Source organism: Siphateles boraxobius, unplaced genomic scaffold (genome assembly GCF_051911475.1).
Source record: "Siphateles boraxobius isolate OS27281-9 unplaced genomic scaffold, OSU_SipBor_1 22, whole genome shotgun sequence".
Classification (NCBI taxonomy): domain Eukaryota; kingdom Metazoa; phylum Chordata; class Actinopteri; order Cypriniformes; family Leuciscidae; genus Siphateles; species Siphateles boraxobius.
In genome coordinates this window covers 28,875,188-28,895,283 of record NW_027508833.1, presented here as the reverse complement: position 1 = coordinate 28,895,283, position 20,096 = coordinate 28,875,188, and the positions used below count along the sequence as shown (strand labels likewise).

Genomic DNA, 20,096 nt, shown 5'->3' with positions numbered 1-20,096 from the left:
TGACAATTTTCATGAAAAATTCATTTTACAAAATGGCTGCTGCAAGGTATCAAACCACATGTTGTCAATCATGGTATACTAAATTAAGTAGTTTAATCCATTTGTATTCTCATTTGTTTTTTTTTTACAATTACCTAACAATAAATAGGTCATACCAGTGACTTCAACTAAAAGCTTCATATGAAATCATGAGATAAATGAGAACATTTCTGATAACTGAAAAGAGATTTACTATGGGAAATTGGACGAAGGAAGTCAAGTGATGTCATCAGTGTGATTTTTATTTCAAAATAAGAGATTTTTGTTTTGTTTAACGGTAACACCAGTGACACAACTCCAGGGGACCACGTCTTTCATTATAAATTTAATTTTATAATATTTATTCTGCATTTAGTTTTTTTTTATGTCATTTACATAATATATTAGATAGTTATGTATACACCATTGTATTTTAAATGGTGTAAAAACCTGTTATTAACCTCAAAATAAAGCATTTTCCCTCTGTACATGACTGTGGGGACGAGCACTTCTGTGGTGCTTGGAATTCTATAGAAAAAGATAAATAAAAATATTGCCGCTTGATGGCTCAAGAAGGTGTAATAGTTCAAATTACATTTTAAAATAAAACAATATGTTAAGAAATTGTAATTCTAAAGTGTTTTTTTAAGTGTAATATTTCTGTAAAGGCTAGGGACAGAAAAATGGACATTTCCATAGAATGACCCAGAAACATATGTAAAAAAAAGAAAGAAAGAAAGAAAGAAAAGAAAAAAAAGTGTTTTTCTAAGTCCCCTCACCATTTGTTTTGAGTTCCTGGGGTTCAATCCCAAGCTTAACTGAGAGGATCAGACAGGAGATAACAGGAGAACAGCGATTTGCCCATGCATATTACCCTAGGGGGTAAAGGTGATCACTCATTTGCTTTTGAAAAACATTTATCTGGGAAGTTTGAGACGGGGTAGTGAATAGTTTAATTGTTCTTTTTGTCCTCGTTCCTTCCCTCGGGTTCAGTTTAGTGTAGGCCTACTTTACTAAGTAACTAAAAATTTATAAGATCTCAAAGGCGGAGAGATTAAAATTTTCACTGAAAGATGACTTTCACAAGTGTAAGCATTTAAAATGGGTGACTGAATAATTGAAAAGAGCACAAAAGTAACCATTTCTAGGTGGGTTAGTTCACCTAAAAATAACAATTCTGTCGTTGTTTACTCACACTCAAATTGTTACAAATCTGTATAAATGTCTTTGTTCTGCTGTACACAAAGGAACATATTTGGAAGAATATTTGTAACCAAGCAGATCTCAGGCCCATTTGACTACCATAGTATATTCTCCCTACTATGTTAGTCAATGGGGCCCAGGATCTGTTTAGTTTCCAACATTCTTTTTTGTGTACAGCAGAACCAAGACATTTATACATGAGGGTGTATATAACTTGAGGTTGAATAAATGATGATAGAATTTTCATTTTTGGGTGAACTATCCCTTTAAGAGTCATTAAGTAATTCATACTGAATAAAATCCACAAAATGCATTTTTTTTGTTTGTTTTCAAACTTTTATTATTTTTTTAGAAATTTCCTTTCTTGAGTCTATGCATAGTAGCATCAATCACACAGATATCAAGTCTCTCATATCTTCTTAATAAAGCCACACATTTCAACAAAGGCTTTAAAGACACTTTGAGAGGTGAAAACAATGATAAGAATATTTACATATTTGTACAATCTGATCCAACAGCACAAAGTATCCATTAGAAAAGCATCAAACAAGCAACGCAAAAGATCATGCGTTTAAAATTGTCAATAGGTATCAAAAGAAAACACAGACACAGAACAATCTTGAAAAGAAAAGAACAATGTTACGAATACCCTTTTCACTCTGCACAACAGCATTACTGCCAACAGTGGCAAACAGGACATGAACAGCTAGTTTCTCAGACACATGACTCCATCAACCAAACTGCTTTCAGCAAAACAACTTTCAGAGTAACTTACTCTACGGCATAGCAAGAGGAGTGAAGGTCACCTTTCAGAGGAAAAGAACATTAAGCTGACCTCTCAACTACCTTCTGCGATACAGATTCATACACATACAGTCTGGGGTGTTGCTTCTTCAATATATAAAACTGTTGTAACTGGCAGCTAGTTTTGCTGCTTACTGGTATAAGTTACTTCAAACCATATACCAATCTCTGAGGGCCTTAATTGTGTTTGCAAAACAAAGCTGTATTTTTGATCTAATACACTATAGATGATAGTTTTGGTTTAGGTATATCTTAGAAATATACAGTCCAATTACATAGGCTTGAACACTTTGAAGCATGTTCACACTTGTATCTTACTAGGATTGTGTGGCAAGGACAATTTGTTAACAATACCATAAATGTACAATCTTTATGAATGTTAATCATCCATAGCATACTTTGCTGTCAAACAGTGTCTGATAAACAAACAAACAAGCAAACAGAGCATCCAAATCAAGAATGAAAATAATTTAATGCCAAATATACTAGGCCAACCAAAGCAATAATTAAATATTATAAAGCAATACAACATTTTTAACTAGGCAATTATAACCCAAAAAAATCTCACATAAAAGGTGACCCCCCCCCCCCACACCTAGATAGGTATTTTCTGAAAAAGAAAATTTTGCAGTTGACATGAGGTCCTAAAAATCTAATTCTGATTTTTCTTCAGTAAATCAGTAAAAAGAAAAGCCACAAGTTAAAAGAAGAGAACGATCACATAGAAGGCATGAGAGACATCAAGGAGGAGTGAAGAACAGAATGTAACTAGTAAGGGAGTAGCTTTTTTATTTTTGATCACATATTGAATTTCATCTTAACATTATAATGCTAGGTGACTTTTGGGAGAAGTAATGAAATGCATGGCCTGGTAAAACAGGAATGCTTATATTAGCAGGCTGTCTTGTTTGACTCCTCCCCTTTTCAGTTTGGCACAACAATGGTAACACAATGGGCGGGTCTTTGAACGGTCTAAACATGTTTGATATTTCAATGGAGAAGAAAGGGGGGTTGGGTTGTGGGTAATTGCTGTCAGTCTGACTTAATCCTTCGGTTTTGTCATCTCTCTGCTACTTTGAATACTGTTAGTACTATTTTTCAATTCAAATCATGCTAGGAAGGCAACCAAAGGGGAAGTATATGCATATGACTGTGTTAAATCTGACAAAGATGAATGAAGTAGTTTTGGTTTGGATACGAAAAATAATAGTAAAAGGCAGGATGGAAAAAGAAGAGGCAAAGCTGGGCAAAGAGGACAAAAAATGTGGGATGTTAGGGGAACTTATTATCTGAAGTGTCAAATTGGCCACTTGGTCCCACAGAACAAAAAGTGAGACACCTTGAGCTTTCTGTGAATCCTTTTAAAATGAAAGGCTTCATGTGAATCAGAGCTAATATATATATATATTTAAAAAGTGAACAGAGAACTGATTCTAAACTGAACTGTTTAAAATGACTGTTATGCGTAAACGCATGGAAAACTGTTACTTGTAGCAAAGAGGAAGAGCGAAAGGAGATGCAACCTAAGCTGTACAGAGAACAGTGTCAACGTTTTTTCTTTACTTAGAGGATCTGTATCCCAAACAGCCGGGACAGATTCCTGACACAGCACCTGATGCTTGAATCTGAATTAAAACAGTGTGTTAAACATCATTTGGGTCTGCTGGTGGCTGGTCAAGAACATCAAAACTTTAAACAGCATTTGGACATCAGTAAACTCTCCCTGTTCACTACTCAATGATATTTACAAACAGTACAAAAGGAGAACAACAAAAGGAAAAAAAATTAACAATTAGATTCCATTAGTCGTCAGTCTGAGGGAGACTAAGTTACTCATAAAAATAGTCTTTAAAATCTTATTTTAAGGGTTATTTACAGGTTAATTACTATAATGGCTTCTTTCAAATTTTCCAGTGTTCCCAGTATTCCAGTTGGAGCTTCTTTGTTGAAGTCTTAAAGGATTAGTTCACTTTTTAAAAAACTTTTTCTGATAATTTACTCACCCCCATGTCATCCAAGATGTCCATGTCTTTCTTTCTTCAGTCGAAAAGAAATTAAGGTTTTTGATGAAAACATTCTAGGATTTTTCTCCATATAATGGACTTCACTGGGTACCAAACGGTCCAAGGTCCAAATGACAGTTTCAGTACAGCTTCAAATGGCTTTAAACGACACCAGACGATGCATACAGGTCTTATCTTGTGAAACGATCGGTCATTTTAAAGATAAATAAAAAAGTTTTATAAGCACAAATGCTCGCCTTGCTCTGTTCTGTGATGCACGTTCGTGACTCTCCTGTTCGAACTCGTTCATCAAAATGAACAAATCTTTTTTCGAGTCATTTCATTCATTCAACGAACAAAATGAACGAAATGACTCGAAAAAAGATTTGTTCATTTTGATGAACGAGTTCGAACAGGAGAGTCACGACCCTGCATCACAGAACAGAGCAAGGCGAACATTTGTGCTTATAAAACTTAAACTTGACCGATCGTTTCACAAGATAAGACCCGTATGCATCGTCTGGTGTCGTTTAAAGCCATTTGAAGCTGCATGAAACTGTCATTTGGAGCTTGGACCGTTTGGTACCCAGTGAAGTCCATTATATGGAGAAAAATCCTAGAATGTTTTCATCAAAACCCTTAATTTCTTTTCGACTAAAGAAAGAAAGACATGGACATCTTGGATGACATGGGGGTGAGTAAACTATCAGCAAAAGTTTTTTAAAAAGTGAACTAATCCTTTAAAGCAGCATCTGGATAATCAGAGTTAAGGATTCCTTTCCTTTCCTTTCCTTTATGCGTCTTCAGAAGACTTCAGCAGTTCTAGAAAAGCACCAACGGCTCCAAAGTATCCCTGAAACGCACATATGAGTGTACATATAAACAAACAATATATGGAATTAATTTCATTGAACCATGTAAATTTCATTTACCATGTAAAATATGTGATTCTGAGAGACCTTCGCTATTATACATTACCGTTGGAAAATGTATTCATTTGTATTAAAGTGACAGTAAAGACTTCTTACAAAAGATTTTTATTTGAAATAAATGTTGTTATTTTGGCTTTTCTATCCATCAAAGAATCCAAAGAAACAAAATGAACAGTTTCCACACAAAATTACGAAACTGTTTGAATTGTTTCTTGAGCACCAAATCAACACTTTAGAGTAATGGCTGCTATAAAAGTTGCCAGCAAAAGAACAAGTTACATTTTAAAATTTATTAAAGGGGTAGTTGATTGCGATTTCACTTTTTTAATTTTAAATAGTGTGTAATGTTGCTGTTGGTGCATAAACAGTATCTGCAAATTTGCTGCATTAAAAGTTCAACGTAAGCAGAGATATCGTCTTTTAAAAACAACTCGAATGGGACTACAACGAGATACTCCCGGGTTTTATACGTAACTAACCCATTATCAACCCTCCCTCCGGAATATGCAAAAAAGGGGTCATGGCCATATTTCTGCTGCTTTGTCGAAGAGGAAGTGTTATAGTGGAGAGCAGTAGCCATGCCGTCGAAAGTGTGTTATTTTCACCCAGCTGTCAGGTCTTCTGTGTTCGGGCTTCCTACGGATGCTGTAGTTCGTCAACAATGGCTACAATTTATGTTTGATTATGTTCCTGAAAATTACAATCGTAATTTAGCTCTCTGTGCTGCGCATTTAACGGAAGACAGCTTCCAGAATCTCCACAAATTCAACACCGGATTCAACAACAAACTGTTACTAAAGCATGAAGCAGTTCCAACTTTAAAACCAGAGGCAGCATGTGTTGGGCCACAACCTGTAAGTAAGATTTAATAATTTTAAATGTATTTGCATGTATAATTTCAGACGTAATGTTTAATTTTATCAAGGACGTAAACAAATGCCAGTGCTGGCTTTAGTAGCCACTTAATTATGCTATTTCGTGTGTCTATGGCAAACGCCTACAAACAGTATTATGGTTTCACTGTATTTCTGATCAAATAAATGCAGGCTTTGTGAGCATAAGAGATTTCTTTCAAAAACATTACAATAATCTTACTGACCCCAAACATTTGAACATGCAGCTTTTTGTATTTTGCAGTGTTTTTGAACTTGATGCATTTCCCAAATTTGAGAAAATATAATCAATAGAATAAAAACAATTGATTAAAACTTAATGAAGACAAAATTACCTCATGTTCCAGGAAAAGGGCCCTCAGCTGTCCCTTAGACCAGAAGTCCATAGCATAGGCAAGAAGCTTTGTTGACACTGTGTTTATACGCAGAAAGTTCCCCACAAAAACAACCCGCTCGATTTTCTACAGGACAAAACACAATCACATCACTTAGTTATGACCATAGAATCTGTGGATGTTTTTCAAATTTTTCCCACTCATTTAGGAAGAAAATCGACAGAATTTCGTGAAACAGATTTAACCATGGTAAAATTAGTTAAACTGAGTACCAAATACTACATTCTTTCTGCACAGGTCGGTTCATAACTGGCACTGACTGAATTGCCAGCAAGTTGATTCCGGCAGTATTTCTTCTTCACCAGCAGAGGGAGTCCTGACACAAGCAATTCCTTTTATGGACTTTTTATAGTAGGTGCTTAAATCTGTGTTTTTGACAAATTCAAAGTTTTTGCCATCATCAACTTGTCATAGATACTAGCTAATGTGATAAAAGTCCTGTATTCTCCAGGTATTGTTGAGAGTTACTGCTCTGATGATGTTCTGTACACCCTGAAAGCCCTGTACAATGCTGCTTGATCACCAGGCTACAAGGCAACACTGTAGAGAAGCCCAGAGTGGCCAGACAGAAGCTCACAGCTTACGCAGGCAGACACACACACACACACACACACACACACACACACACACACACCTCGTTGACTGCACACATGCGTGCGATGGAGCCAATGTTGTTGGTTATGGTGACGAGTGTTGCTCTGGCCAAATCCTCTTTAGAAATACTGTCTCTCTTCTCTTTGCTCATCATGTGACCAAAACTATAACAAAAACACAAGCACATATTTATGTACCTAACAGACAGTCACAGAAACCACTGCAACCAAGTCTGTGTAGATTTTGGAGTTTATTGCTGAAGTAATAGACAATTATATATAATATATATAATTTAAATAATATATTATTAAATATAATTAAAAATAATATAATTTACATGCATACACACAAAGAATTTTATTTTATATATATACATTACAGTTCAAAATAGTACAGTTAGATTTTTTTATGTCTCTTTCTTAAAGTCTCTTATGTTATCCAAGGTATTTATTTAATTAAAAATACTGTAAAAACAGTCTTACTGTGAAATATTATTAAAATTTAAAATAACTGTTTTCTATTTGAATATATTTTAAAATGTAATTTATTCCTGTGGTGGCGAAGCTGAATATTCAGCAGTTATTACTCCAGTCTTCAGTGTCACATTATCCTTCAGACATCATTGCTTAACATTTTTGTGGAAAACTTAACACCAATTTTTTTTCATCAGAACTCTTTGAGTTTAGAAAGTTAAAAAGAACAGCATTTATTTGAAATCTTTTGTAATATTATAAATGTCTTTACTGTTACTTTTGAGCAATGTAATGCATCCTTGCTAAATAAAAGCATTCAATTATTTTTTTAAAATAATAATTTCACTGATGGCACATTTTTGAAAAGTAATGTATATTAAAATAACCAAGGAATGGGGCCTCACACTGTACATTTGTGTCACATGAAACAGGCAAGCCTACATGCAAGACCCCATAGCATCACATTTCACTTGTGGACCTTTGTCACCTGATGCCACACACACAAACACAGACGTCTTCTGTACCTCGAAGCCACCGCAGACCCTTGTAGGCCGAAGCGCTGGTAGTCCCCTCCATAGATGTCCTTCACCAGTTTGTCCACGTTGGTGCTGTCCCCTTTGCTGGCCATTTCAAGGGCCTCTTCAAATGTCTCGCAACCCGTCAACAGGCAACACAACCCCAAAAACGTCCCACCTCCAAGACTACAGGAGAAAAAGAGTGAGAAAGGAACATTGAGGGTCAAAACATGGTTACGGCTACATCTGAAGAGCACACATGTGCTTTCACACAAGCAGACATTTTTGACCTTTAAACTCAATTTAAACTATGTGCCTATGGCCAAGGTCTCAAACATTTCAGATTAAAGTATGTGGTCATTGCAACACCAAGCAAGGACTAGTTTGCATATTATATTATAAATGTTAAAAGTTTGGAATACCGGTAATTATTTTTTATTCTATGTTTTTGAAAAAAGTCTTGCATGTTCACCATGGCTGCATTTGATTAAAAACACAGTAAAACAGTAATGTTGTAAAATATAAAAAAAATCTATTTTAATTCATTTTAAAATGATTTATTCCTATGATGGCAAAGCTGAATTTATAGCATCATTATTCCAATCTTCAGAGTCTTCAGAAATTATCAATGTTGAAAACAGTCGTGTTGCTTAATTTGTGGAAACTGTGATATACTTTCATTCAAAGGTTTGGGATAAGATTTTTTTTTTAAATAAATGAATATTTGTATGCAGGAAGGATGCATTACATTGATCAAAAGTGATGTTTAAAAACTTTACATAAGATTTCTATTTCAATTAATGATTCTGAAGGATCATGTGACTCAAAATTCAGCTTTGCCATCATAGGAATAATTTGCATTTTAAAATATTAAATATGTAGAAACAGTTCTTTTAAATTGTAATACAATTTCGTAATATTGCTGTTTTGTTGATCAAATAAATGCAGCCTTGGTGAGCATAAGAAACTTTTTCAAAATCATAAAAAAAAAAATCTTAATTCCAAACATTTGACCTGTAGTGTAAATGAATGTGCAAAATGTTCAGAATTACTAAACGGAATTTTGAGTAAAAGTGACAGGGAAATACACAAGGATTTGTAAAATGTTGAGGAGTAAGTAATAGCTCCTGATCCTCCTGCAAGTGTGACAGATTTGCACAAGAGCTTTTACTTCTGCTGACAAATCTCCTACCTCCTGTCAGTCACTGCTGAAAGGCTGTTCCATTCTGGTACAACCGGGTTTAAAATGAACTTGACTACCTACTCTGTTGTCAATCACAGATTTGTTATCTTCTGAAGATGACTCATGTCTCATGTTTCAAAGAGAAAAATTAACACAGCAGGTGCTCTTATGCTTCTAACAGGCTTTGATTCTGTGTCCATGAGAGATGAGGAAACAATCAGGTTCACGTCTTTAGAAAATAGCCAATGGTAAACTCTTATTTCAAGCTAGAGAAAAAAGCTCCATGGCATGGATGTATCTCAGCAAAAGTGCTCACATAAAAGACTGAATAAGCAAAGAGCGTTTTTCAGAGAATATCTAATAAATTAAAACCAGTAATGTAGTGTTTTTAAAAATATTATTGTTAGCTTGTTAGTTAGTACTGCAAGCTTTTTCAGCCATTATCAACAATTACTCTATGTAAAACATCCCGTGTGAATTTCTTTTGGAAACAAATGGAAAAAAACACAAAATACTAGTTTTATCATATAGTTGTTTAGAGTGTTACACATTTGAAGGGGTTTCTTCTACATGGTGCACGTTGCTCAGCTGTGCTGACCTGGTGCCTGTCACACGTTTGTAGTTGTCCTTGGAGTACACTGCCAGAATACTGACGCCCGAGCCAATGTTGACCAGCAACATGGGAAAAAGGTTGTCAAGACAACAGGGTCTCTTGATGCAGTTCTGTGTGTCGGAGGGGTTCTCAAAGTAATAGCATTCAGGATGACCGTTAAAACCGACCGAGTCTATGTACAGCAGCCCCTGGATCAGACAGTCCAGCTCATCCAACTTCAGCAGCTCTAGGTCTGCCATCTACAAAAAAAATAATAATAATAATTTATGGCTACTCACTGCTCTGCATGCAATAGACTTATCCCTTAAATGTAATTATTGATGCTACATTGTTTATTAATTAAAAAACATCAGGCTTCAGTAATTTTCATTGAGCAGTTTGGACCAAAATAAGATGCTTAATGTGTTTATAGGTCAGCTTAAAAGTAGCACGCCCTAAAGTGACATTAAAAACTAGTTATAAAAGATTTCAAATTGTAATAATATTTCTATTTATATTTCTAGTCTGCATTTATTCGATCCAAAATACAGAAGAAAAAAAACAGTAATATTGTGAAATATAACAATTTTACCTCCTGAGACCCTGCGACCTCATATGAGGACATCACATTTTTGGTTGTGTGCAGCATAATACTTAATTCTGTGTTACTGAAACATGTTTTTCACAAACGAGGACACTTACGCTGCCATCTGGTGGGGTCAGAAGAGAAAAAAATGTAACATAAATAATTTAAAGATGGCGGAGAACACACGTCACATGTCACGCAGCCACTCCAGACCAAACGTCCACAAGATAAAAAATCTAAAAACATTTCATTGTTGATTCTTGTTAAATTATGCATAGAAGAGTTGTATGATTAAAATGGCATGCACATTTGACAAACTTTTGTAACAATAAAGATTTACTATGCTGCTAAAGTTGATGTCCACATATGAGGACAATGGGATTTAGCTTTGTTGAAATTGTATAAGATGTTAGCAAAAAAAAAATTGTAGTTGCATTGAGCTTCGTGACGCACACTGGCTCACTCACTCGAGCGCGCACACACACACACACACACACACACACACACACACACTCTCTCTCTCTTGGTCGTCGCTCGCGACACACACAAACACACTCACTTTGCTCACTCACTCGCACGCACACACACACACACACACACACACACACACACACACACACACACACACACACACACACACACACACACACACACTCTCTCTCTCTCTCTCTCGCTCACTCACTCGCGATCGCGCGGGCACACACACACTCTCTCTTGCTCGATCGCGATCGCGCACACACTCTCTCTTGCTCGATCGCGATCACACACACACACACAGGATATGAATTGTTGATATCAACAATTCAATTGTTGATATCAACAATTACATTTTTGATATCAGCAATTTAATTATTGAAATCAACAATAGAATTCTTGATATCAACAATAGAATTATTGATATCAACAATTGAATTGTTGATATCAAGAATTGATTTCTTACTAGTAGAAATATAATTTTATATATCAATAATTACATAGTTACTAGTAAAAATGCGAATTCCTGATTTCAATAATTCAATTGTCACTAGTTGAAATGTCTATTCTTGATATCAACAATTAAATGCTACTAGTAAAAATGTTAATTTTTGATATCTGAAAATGTATTTCTGATATCAATATAATTTCAGATATCTAAAATGGCTTTCTTACTAGTAACAATATGGCAAGCCGTTTTAACTTTTATTCATTTCCAGGATATGAATTCTTGATATCAACAATTCAATTTTAACTAGTTAAAATTATAGTAATTGATATCAGGAATTAGATTTATACTAGTAACAATGGCAATTTTTGATATCAGAAATTACATTTCCACTAGTAACAATGCTAATTCTTGATATCAACAATCACATTTTTACTAATTAAAATGCTCATTCTAGATATCAAGAATTGTATTTCAACTAGTAAAAACTATAATTCTTGATATCTGTAATTGTATTTTCACTAGTGAAATGTCACCATAGGCTGCCATTCAAAATCAATTGTTGATATCAATAATTGATTTCTTACTAGTTGCAATTCCAATTTCACATATCAGAAATACAATTCTTACTAGTAAACACCTTTATTTTTGATATCAAGAATTCAATTGTCACTAGTTGAAATGTCTATTCTTGATATCAACAATTGAATTGCTACTAGTAACAATGTTCATTTTTGATATCAATAATTCCATTTTCACTAGTGACTATGTTAATTTCTGATATCATGAATGTGATTGTTACTAGTAAGAGAGCCATTTTAGATATCTGAAATAATATTGATATCAGAAATACATTTTCAGATATCAAAATTGAAAGTTTTTACTAGTAGCAATTAAATTGTTGATATCAAGAATAGACATTTCAACTAGTGACAATTGAATTATTGATATCAGGAATTCACATTCTTACTAGTAAAAATGTAATTTTTGATATGAAAAATTATATTTCTACTAGTAAGAAATCAATTGTTGATATCAAGAATCTAATTGTTGATATCAACAATTAATTTTGAATGGCAGCCTATGGTGACATTTCACTAGTGAAAATACAATTACAGATATCAAGAATTCAATTGTTGATATCAAGAATCTAATTGTTGATATCAAGAATCTAATTGTTGATATCAAGAATTAAATTGTTGATATCAATAATTAAATTGTTGATATCAAAAATGTAATTGTTGATATCAAAAATGTAATTGTTGATATCAAAAATTGAATTGTTGATATCAAGAATTCATATCCTGGAAATGAATAAAAGTTAAAACGGCTTGCCATAGTAACAATTACATTCATGATATCAGAAATTAACATTGTCACTAGTGAAAATGGAATTATTGAGATCATAAATGAACATTGTTACTAGTAGCAATTCAATTATTGATATCAAGAATAGACATTTCAACTAGTGACAATTGAATTATTGATATCAAAAATAAAGGTTTTTACTATAAGAATTGTATTTCTGATATGTGAAATTGGAATTTCAACTAGTAAAAAATCCATTCTTGATATCAACAATTGATTTTGAATGGCAGCCTATGGAGACTTTTCACAAGTGAAAATACAATTACAGATATCAAGAATTATAGTTTTTACTAGTTGTAATTCAGTTACTGATATCAAGAATTATAATTTTAACTAGTGAAAATTTAATTGTGGATATCAAGAATTAGCATTGATACTAGTGGAAATGTAATTTCTGATACCAAAAATTGCCATTGTTACTAGTAGAAATCTAATTCCTGATATCAATAACTATTATTTTAACTAGTGAAAATTGAATTGTTGATATCAAGAATTCCTATCCTGAAAATGAATAAAAGTTAAAACGGCTTGCCATAAACCCCAAAAAGCTAGAATAAATCTAAAATGTACGCCAAACCAAAACTTAGGTCTCCGGAGGATAAAGTTAAGATAGACCCACTGTCCTTGCATGAGGACATCATTTTATGCAAAAACTACTTCCTGTGCAAAAACAAATTTTAGTTATTATACTTATTAGGTCCTACTTTTACCAAATAGCAAGAAAAATTATAAAATGCACGCCAGGCAAACTCTCGGGTCTCAGGAGGTTAAAATAACTGTTTTCCATTTTTATATACTTTAAGATTCCTGTAATGGTAAAGCTGAATTTTCAGCATCCATTGCTCCAGATTTTTGATGAATAAAAAGAAACATTTTTAAAAAGAACAGCATTTATTTAAACGCCTTTATTGAAATCTTTAGTACCAAAATACACTACCGGTCAATATTTTTTCTTTTTTTAAAGAAATTCATATTTTATTCAGCAAGGATGCGTTAAATTCATAAAAAGCTATTGTAAATCACTTTCTAATCTATTCTTAGAAAAGATTTCTATTTTGAAATCTATTTCTTACCCCATTGTTGAATTATTATGTCTTGTTTTAAATATACATTTAAATATATTTAAAATATTAAATCTAAACAAAATGTTGTGTCTGATGGGGTAAAAAAAGTCAGTATTTTGCTGATTGCTTGGTTTCTATTTTCTTTGGCATGACGCAGTAACCCGACTGTGAAAATTCATTGGCCCCACACAGCTGTATATCAAACATTTGATTTTATTGTCAAAACCGTTTGAAAGCCCAACTGCGGCCATCTCTTTACCGTTCTGAAGTCATTCTCAAACTTGTACGCCCCGCCTCCGGTGGCGCACAGTGTGGTATGCAGGCTGGAGAAGTGCTTATCTCTGCCCATCTGGATGAATCTATGCATGGCGGCGGTGGGGAAGCGGATGAAGTGCAGGTTCCCTGTGCGACCGCAGATGGTCAGGTTGCGCAGCTCCAGGTGCACATCACGGACGCCGGTTTTGCCGTAGGCTGTGTTGGAGGTGAGGTACCTGCGTATGCTCTTCAGATTCTCCACCTCCTCCTGCTCCTCCTCTGCGGTGATGTCTTTTGGCTCGAAGTAAACAAGCTTTACTAAAGTACCACCAATATCCATCCCAAACCATGGAAAGGCTAGAAAGGGACAATGAGACGGATTAATGTCATTGTGTAAATTTTGTTCCAAAGATCAAGAAAGTGGACAAACTGGATTGGTAACTAAAAACTACAAAAAAAACAACAACAACAACTCCACAACATGATCAGTTAAACCATTTTAAGAACAATTTTACCATATTTTTTTAGAGAAATGAATAGTTTTATTCATCAAGAATGCATTAGATTGGAAAAAGTGACCGTAAATACATTAATAATGTTACAAAAGATTTCTTTCAAATAAATGCTGTTTTGTTTTGAACTTTCAATTCAACTGCTCAAACACAACAAATCAGCATATAGAGTGCCGAAGTTATGACGTCACTTTGTAGGACAACTCGGAAGTTAGCGGCGCATAGGTTCCCTCGATCGAAAAGCTATGGATTTTCCCCATAGGCTATTGGAAAATCGCAAAAAATAAGATCTGTGTTCAACAAAGAGTTGTGACCCTTACACGTTTTGTCTATCAAGATAATCTTTACAAGTTAATCCAAAATGTATACATTTTGAAGCGTATATAAAGTTTAAAAAAACCTCAAGCAGACACAATAAAGTATAAAAAACCACAAGCAGGTCATAACTGGTGTGTTTTATGTCATAGATCAAAACGTGAAAATATTTAGAGGCTTTGTTAACCACATACCTTATTTCAGACGATTTAGCAAAAACCCATTCAAAAAACCCATACACTTTAGGGGCGAGGGAACCGGAAGTGCTAAAATGCTAACTCACTTCCGCGTTTTGGCCTACAAAGTGACGTCATAACTTCGGCACTCTATTAGAATGATTTCTAAATGATCATGTGATACTGAAGACTAGTAACGATGTTGCAAATTTAACTTTGCCATCAGGAATAAATAACATTTTTTAAATTATATAAATGATAAATATACATTAAAAATATTTCACAATATTACTGCTTTAATGTATTTTGTGATCAAATATATGTGCCTTAGTGAACATGAGATACGCCTTTAAAAAAAAAAGCAGCAAACTTTGATGCAAGTAAACTACTGTAATTCAAACATAACTTACTGGCCAACTAAAGAGAGGCAGTGATGAGCAACACTGCTTACAAGCAGAACCAGTACAAACGTTCACGGCTTCCCACATCTGTTTCCATCATTTCGAAATAAATTTAAAAGATCAGCAGACAGAAATCTCGATCTGAATTACCAATTAGTGTCTAACAAGCAGAGCAAAGTCTTATCTTTTCAGATAATAAGTACATTATTACTGATATGACTCTTACATCAGATGTTCACTGGGCTGAACCCAGAGAAGTCAGGAAAATGTGGGCAGGTCAGGGACACACAGATCTGAACCTGAACAACCTGGTACATGCGGACCAATCTGTGCTCCTCAGATCTGATTTGTTCTGTCAGATTTATGACTGACCTGCCACATTGTCAGCTGGTGTTGCACAGATGACCTGTCTTTGACCAGAATGCTCTCTGCTACAACACCATCTCAAATGACCCTCACGCTTCCTTTCCCCCCTAATATAGATGTGGGTGGGTGTATGCTGGGAGGTTTATTTTGGACGTCACTCTTATTTCAAAGCATGCAAATCAAGTGGACGAGAGCTTAAAGGGACATTGTGTAGGAATTTCTCCCATCTCGTGGTGAAATTGTATTTTGCATTCAAACGAATTGTGCTCTCCAGCGCCTCGCTTTTTCAAATGCTTGTTGCATCTACGGTAGCGGTTATGTACCAAAAAGCAATCCCGACATTGACTCTTGTTTTTTGTAATCTCCAGTCATGTTTCCTTTTACATTAAATTTTGGACTTTTTTGGCGACAAGGATTTCTTCTCCTGTGGCTCGGCATATGTATGGTCCGCTATTTAAAATAACAGTGCAACGCAGCCTTTTAAACTTGCCGGGGCAGTGACAAGCGCCTCTCACTGCTCTGCTCCTCCGCTTCTGCTGCTTTCAGTTACGTGACGCTGGCTCTGAACGAAAACGCGTTGTGGAAACGCGTTGGCCTAGTACTTTTTGACCCTCTCTGCTATTATAGTTTTTCAAGATGGCGGAACTACATGGAAGCCTCCGTGGACCTACCCGTCACATGTATATAAAGATAATAAATTCTTCGTTTACGAGGATAAGTCAGATAATTGGCAGAGGTATTTGTACACCATTGAGGACATATTTATGAATAAAAATATTGATTTTGGATAATAAAATACCTTAAAAACTACACATTGTCCCTTTAACTAAATAAATATCCACATGCTTTGCTTTCATAGTTTTAAAAACACATTTGTACAAAGGAAAATGCATGCTAAATCGCACGTAACCGATTTGGATTATTGCGATTATGAAATCGCAAAGGCTGTGATTATATTTTATGCGCAGCTTGTCAGTGACGTACGGCCCTGTGACCCGTAGTAAATGTTGCTCCGCGAGTTTGAGTCGCTTATAACGTGCATTTGAAAAAGCAATACGCGTCAAACATCTTTCCAAACATGAGAAGCATTTATGAATCTCTTGTCCAACAAAAGACAAAATTTAATAAATCAATCAAAGCATTTCAATCTTCTGTTTATTCAGCTACAGGATAGTATGATGCCCATAGAGATTTCCTGGAATAATGTGTGTTGTCTGCTGAGGAGCATATTTGGAGTTTCTGCATGAGAGCGCCCTCTGGCTTTCAGATGGAGCAGCATTTACTACTGATCAGGCGTGCTGCACTGACAAGCTGCGCATAAAATATCGCAGCCTTTGTCAAATCGAGTGCGGTTTAATTTCAATTAATCGTGCAGCCCTACTAGCCAGGAATGAACAATGTTGCTTCTTCGTTGAACTTAGTGAACTGAGTGAGCTGAGCCAGAAGCAGCAGGTGAACGGGGTGTGACAGTCGTGTGACATAATGACATCAAACAACTCATGTGGGTGAGAGGTCTGTTTACATCCCCCAGTCAGCAGAGGCATGGAAAGGGAGAGAGACTAAGAGAGAGAGAGAGAAAATTGGCAGGCAAGTGTGTCCATGTGAGAAGCTGGAAAAGGCGGAAAAGTGGCGAGAGAGAGAGAGAGAGAGAGAGAGAGAGAGAGAGAGAGAGAGAGAGAGAGAGAGAGAATGTGACCAAGTGAAGGAGACAGACTCACATGGTAGGCGAGCCAAGTGAGTGTCCATGTGAAAGAGGACCATGTGAAATACTTCAGAATACTGTTTATCTGGTAAAAATACTTTTTAACACCATTAACATGGGTTGAGTATAAATAAAAGAACAATAAAAAAAACAACTCCAACAACAATAGTGTTACTGTTGACTGGAGCTGAGGAATGTAGACTAGCTGGCCTGACATGCAGTCTGACACAACTAAGACTTAGACTCGCTGAACTGCATAAGCATTGTAAAAAGCAGTCACTCTTCTGATGCCGTTACCTTTGGCAACACAAACTAAACCTGCCATAAATTCACTTTTTTGTACAACATTTATGCACTTCAGTAAATAGCAAAGAAAAAAAATCTAACCCATTTAGTGCAATTACAAGAATATGCTGCAAGTATAACTTTTCTAAAACTGTCAGAGCAATTCCAAGGAAGCAAGATATTTTACATTACACAAGGATGAGTTTATGTCTTACCTGGCTTCTTTGAACACTTTAACTTCATCCTACGGGTAGCCCTAATACATTCAAGTGCAAACACAAAAGCCTAACCAGTAGGAAAGCCCACAAACAGACAGAAATTAGAAGTTCAGTTTGGCTTGTAATGGCATTATAACTACGCTCTCAAAGTTGATTTCTTGTTGTCGTTTAGCAAAAGTGAATAAATACAGAGAAATTCTTAATACTGAAGGATGGGGGCGTTTCTGTCTGTCCCTTTAACGCGGCCACGCGAAGACAAAAGTCAAGCGCTGATTGGTCGAAGCGCGTCGAGCCTTTACATCAGGAGCGATTTCCACACACCTCCTGACTTCACACCGACCAATCAGAGAGCGAGAAAAACAGTCTCAAAGGTTTCATCAAAACAAAAGACACTCTTCGGTGTACAGGTCAGACACAGCACAGAAATAATGACAGTTTGTTCAAAGGTTGGGAGCTGAGAATCAGTTTTTTTTTTATAAATACCGCAACCGAATGATTTTCATGCATGTTCGAGAAGCGTTAAAGAACTCGAACGTCATCCTTTAGCTGAACGGAACGTATTAAAATAATCTGACAGTGAATCTTGCATTACTTATTATTACTATTTTGCAAGTAAGTTAACATAAAATGAAAAGAAACCAATTAAAGCATGTTGACAATAGGCAATTCCTACACTACTTTTCAATGCTACTACATCCACAGCGAGACCGGTGACTCGGTTCATTCGTTTTTTTTTTATTGAAACAAAACACTTTTGAATCAGTCAGAGCGCTTAACTACTGATTTATCTAACTTATTTAATGAACCAAAAATTATAACATTCCCATTGCCCCACTCCAAATGACCCAACTAATGTAGGCTACTTAAAAGTCTGTCAGTGTAACATAGGCTACATGAACGGTAGTAGGCTTACATTTCTTTGTAGTATATATCTTACAATTTGGCAACGTACGTTTGATCGAAGTGAATTAAATAAGAATTGCAGTCTTATTCAGTTACTCAAATGTAACGTAGCTTACTAACGTTACATAAAGGAATCGATATATTTCTTAAGATTTCCATTTCCACTTTGGACCCTTATTCAGCTGAGTTAACTAACGTTACCTGAGGTAAAATTGTGAGGGTTAACTGAAGATGACATCTGTAAATCTAAATGCCAGTAACTTAACTGGCTCAAAAATAGGGCAAAGTATATATTGTGCCATTACACAGGATACATTTCAAATTGCGACAAATAGGCTACCATACCATTGCTCTCGCAATAATGTGTTAAACATTGACTCGAACACGTCCTTACCAAGAAGTCGTTGTGTATCTTTAGTGCATCAATTATCAGACATTGAGGAAATCATGTAACGTAACATATTATCTAAAAAAAACACTGAAGGTGTCCGTAACTATAAACTTACGCGGTCTGTTTTTCTTCGCCGACTCCAATCGCCTCCGCAGCCGACACCTTTTCGCAGGAGAGCCGTTGGTTTGAGGGTCGTGGTGAAGATGGTGGTAATTATCGTCCGTCGGACTGTACGGGCTACAGCTCCCGTTGCTCAGCTGTCGCCGGATTGGTTTGTTGTGCATGTTTGTGTAGCAAGGACCAGAACCTTTCTGATCCATCGCTGATTTGGCCTTATCCATATTTCAATGCACAGCAAATGTCAACAGTGTACGACTCTTGTAAACCTCAAAACACACACAGATATACGCGCTGATGAATGTACCGCGCTCTCGAGATAAGAAAATGCGGGTGGCTAATAATAACCTACACCCAATGCACGGATTTAATCTAAAAAACGACTATTACAACAACTGCAGCAATAATAAAATCCCGTGTTTACAAGTGTCGAATACAAAACGATAAGAGCAACACACCAACACGCGCTGCGGTCGAGGTCATTGTCGGTCATATTTCCATAGTCCTGGCGCTGCGGCAGATACCCCGTCAAACAACCGGCTCGTGACGTCACCAGGAATGGCTCGAGCCAGTTTTCGGCTCGGTGCAAGAGCATTGCGCCATGCACGCACGCACACACAACTATCTTCTAATATTATCGCAAGCAAAAGATCAAAGTACAAAGCGCTCTTTCCTCACTAGTCAACTGACATGATCTTTAAATACCTCCTTTTCTGCGGTATTATCAAAGTGTACCTGCGTCACTTCTGTTGTATTGATACGCCTATCTATCTATCTATCTATCTATCTATCTATCTATCTATCTATCTATCTATCTATGTTGAAAGCGATTTCTCTCAGCATGAATGCGTGTGGGGTGAATGAGGTCAAAGGGGAGTTTCAGTTTGGGAGTTCTCGTGTGTCTTGCAAG

General features: G+C 35.8%; 1 protein-coding gene across 2 annotated transcripts; it reads right to left on the bottom strand.

Annotated features, from left to right (window-relative positions):
* Nucleotides 1-1,534: 1,534 nt before the first annotated feature.
* On the bottom strand, nt 1,535-19,724 carry pank1a (pantothenate kinase 1a). 2 transcript variants are annotated; one of them, XM_077239481.1, is made up of 7 exons: nt 19,185-19,724; nt 13,805-14,157; nt 9,612-9,865; nt 7,840-8,016; nt 6,883-7,006; nt 6,189-6,314; nt 1,535-4,881 (listed from the first exon to the last, which is right to left on the bottom strand). In XM_077239481.1, the coding sequence occupies exons 1-7, from the start codon at nt 19,408-19,410 to the stop codon at nt 4,822-4,824; spliced, it is 1,320 nt and encodes a 439-aa protein (XP_077095596.1). In that variant the 5' UTR covers nt 19,411-19,724; the 3' UTR covers nt 1,535-4,821. The 2 variants fall into 2 exon arrangements, with proteins under 2 accessions (XP_077095596.1, XP_077095597.1); XM_077239482.1 differs by lacking the exon at nt 19,185-19,724 and adding an exon at nt 17,773-17,931.
* Between the last annotated feature and the right edge of the window lie 372 nt (nt 19,725-20,096).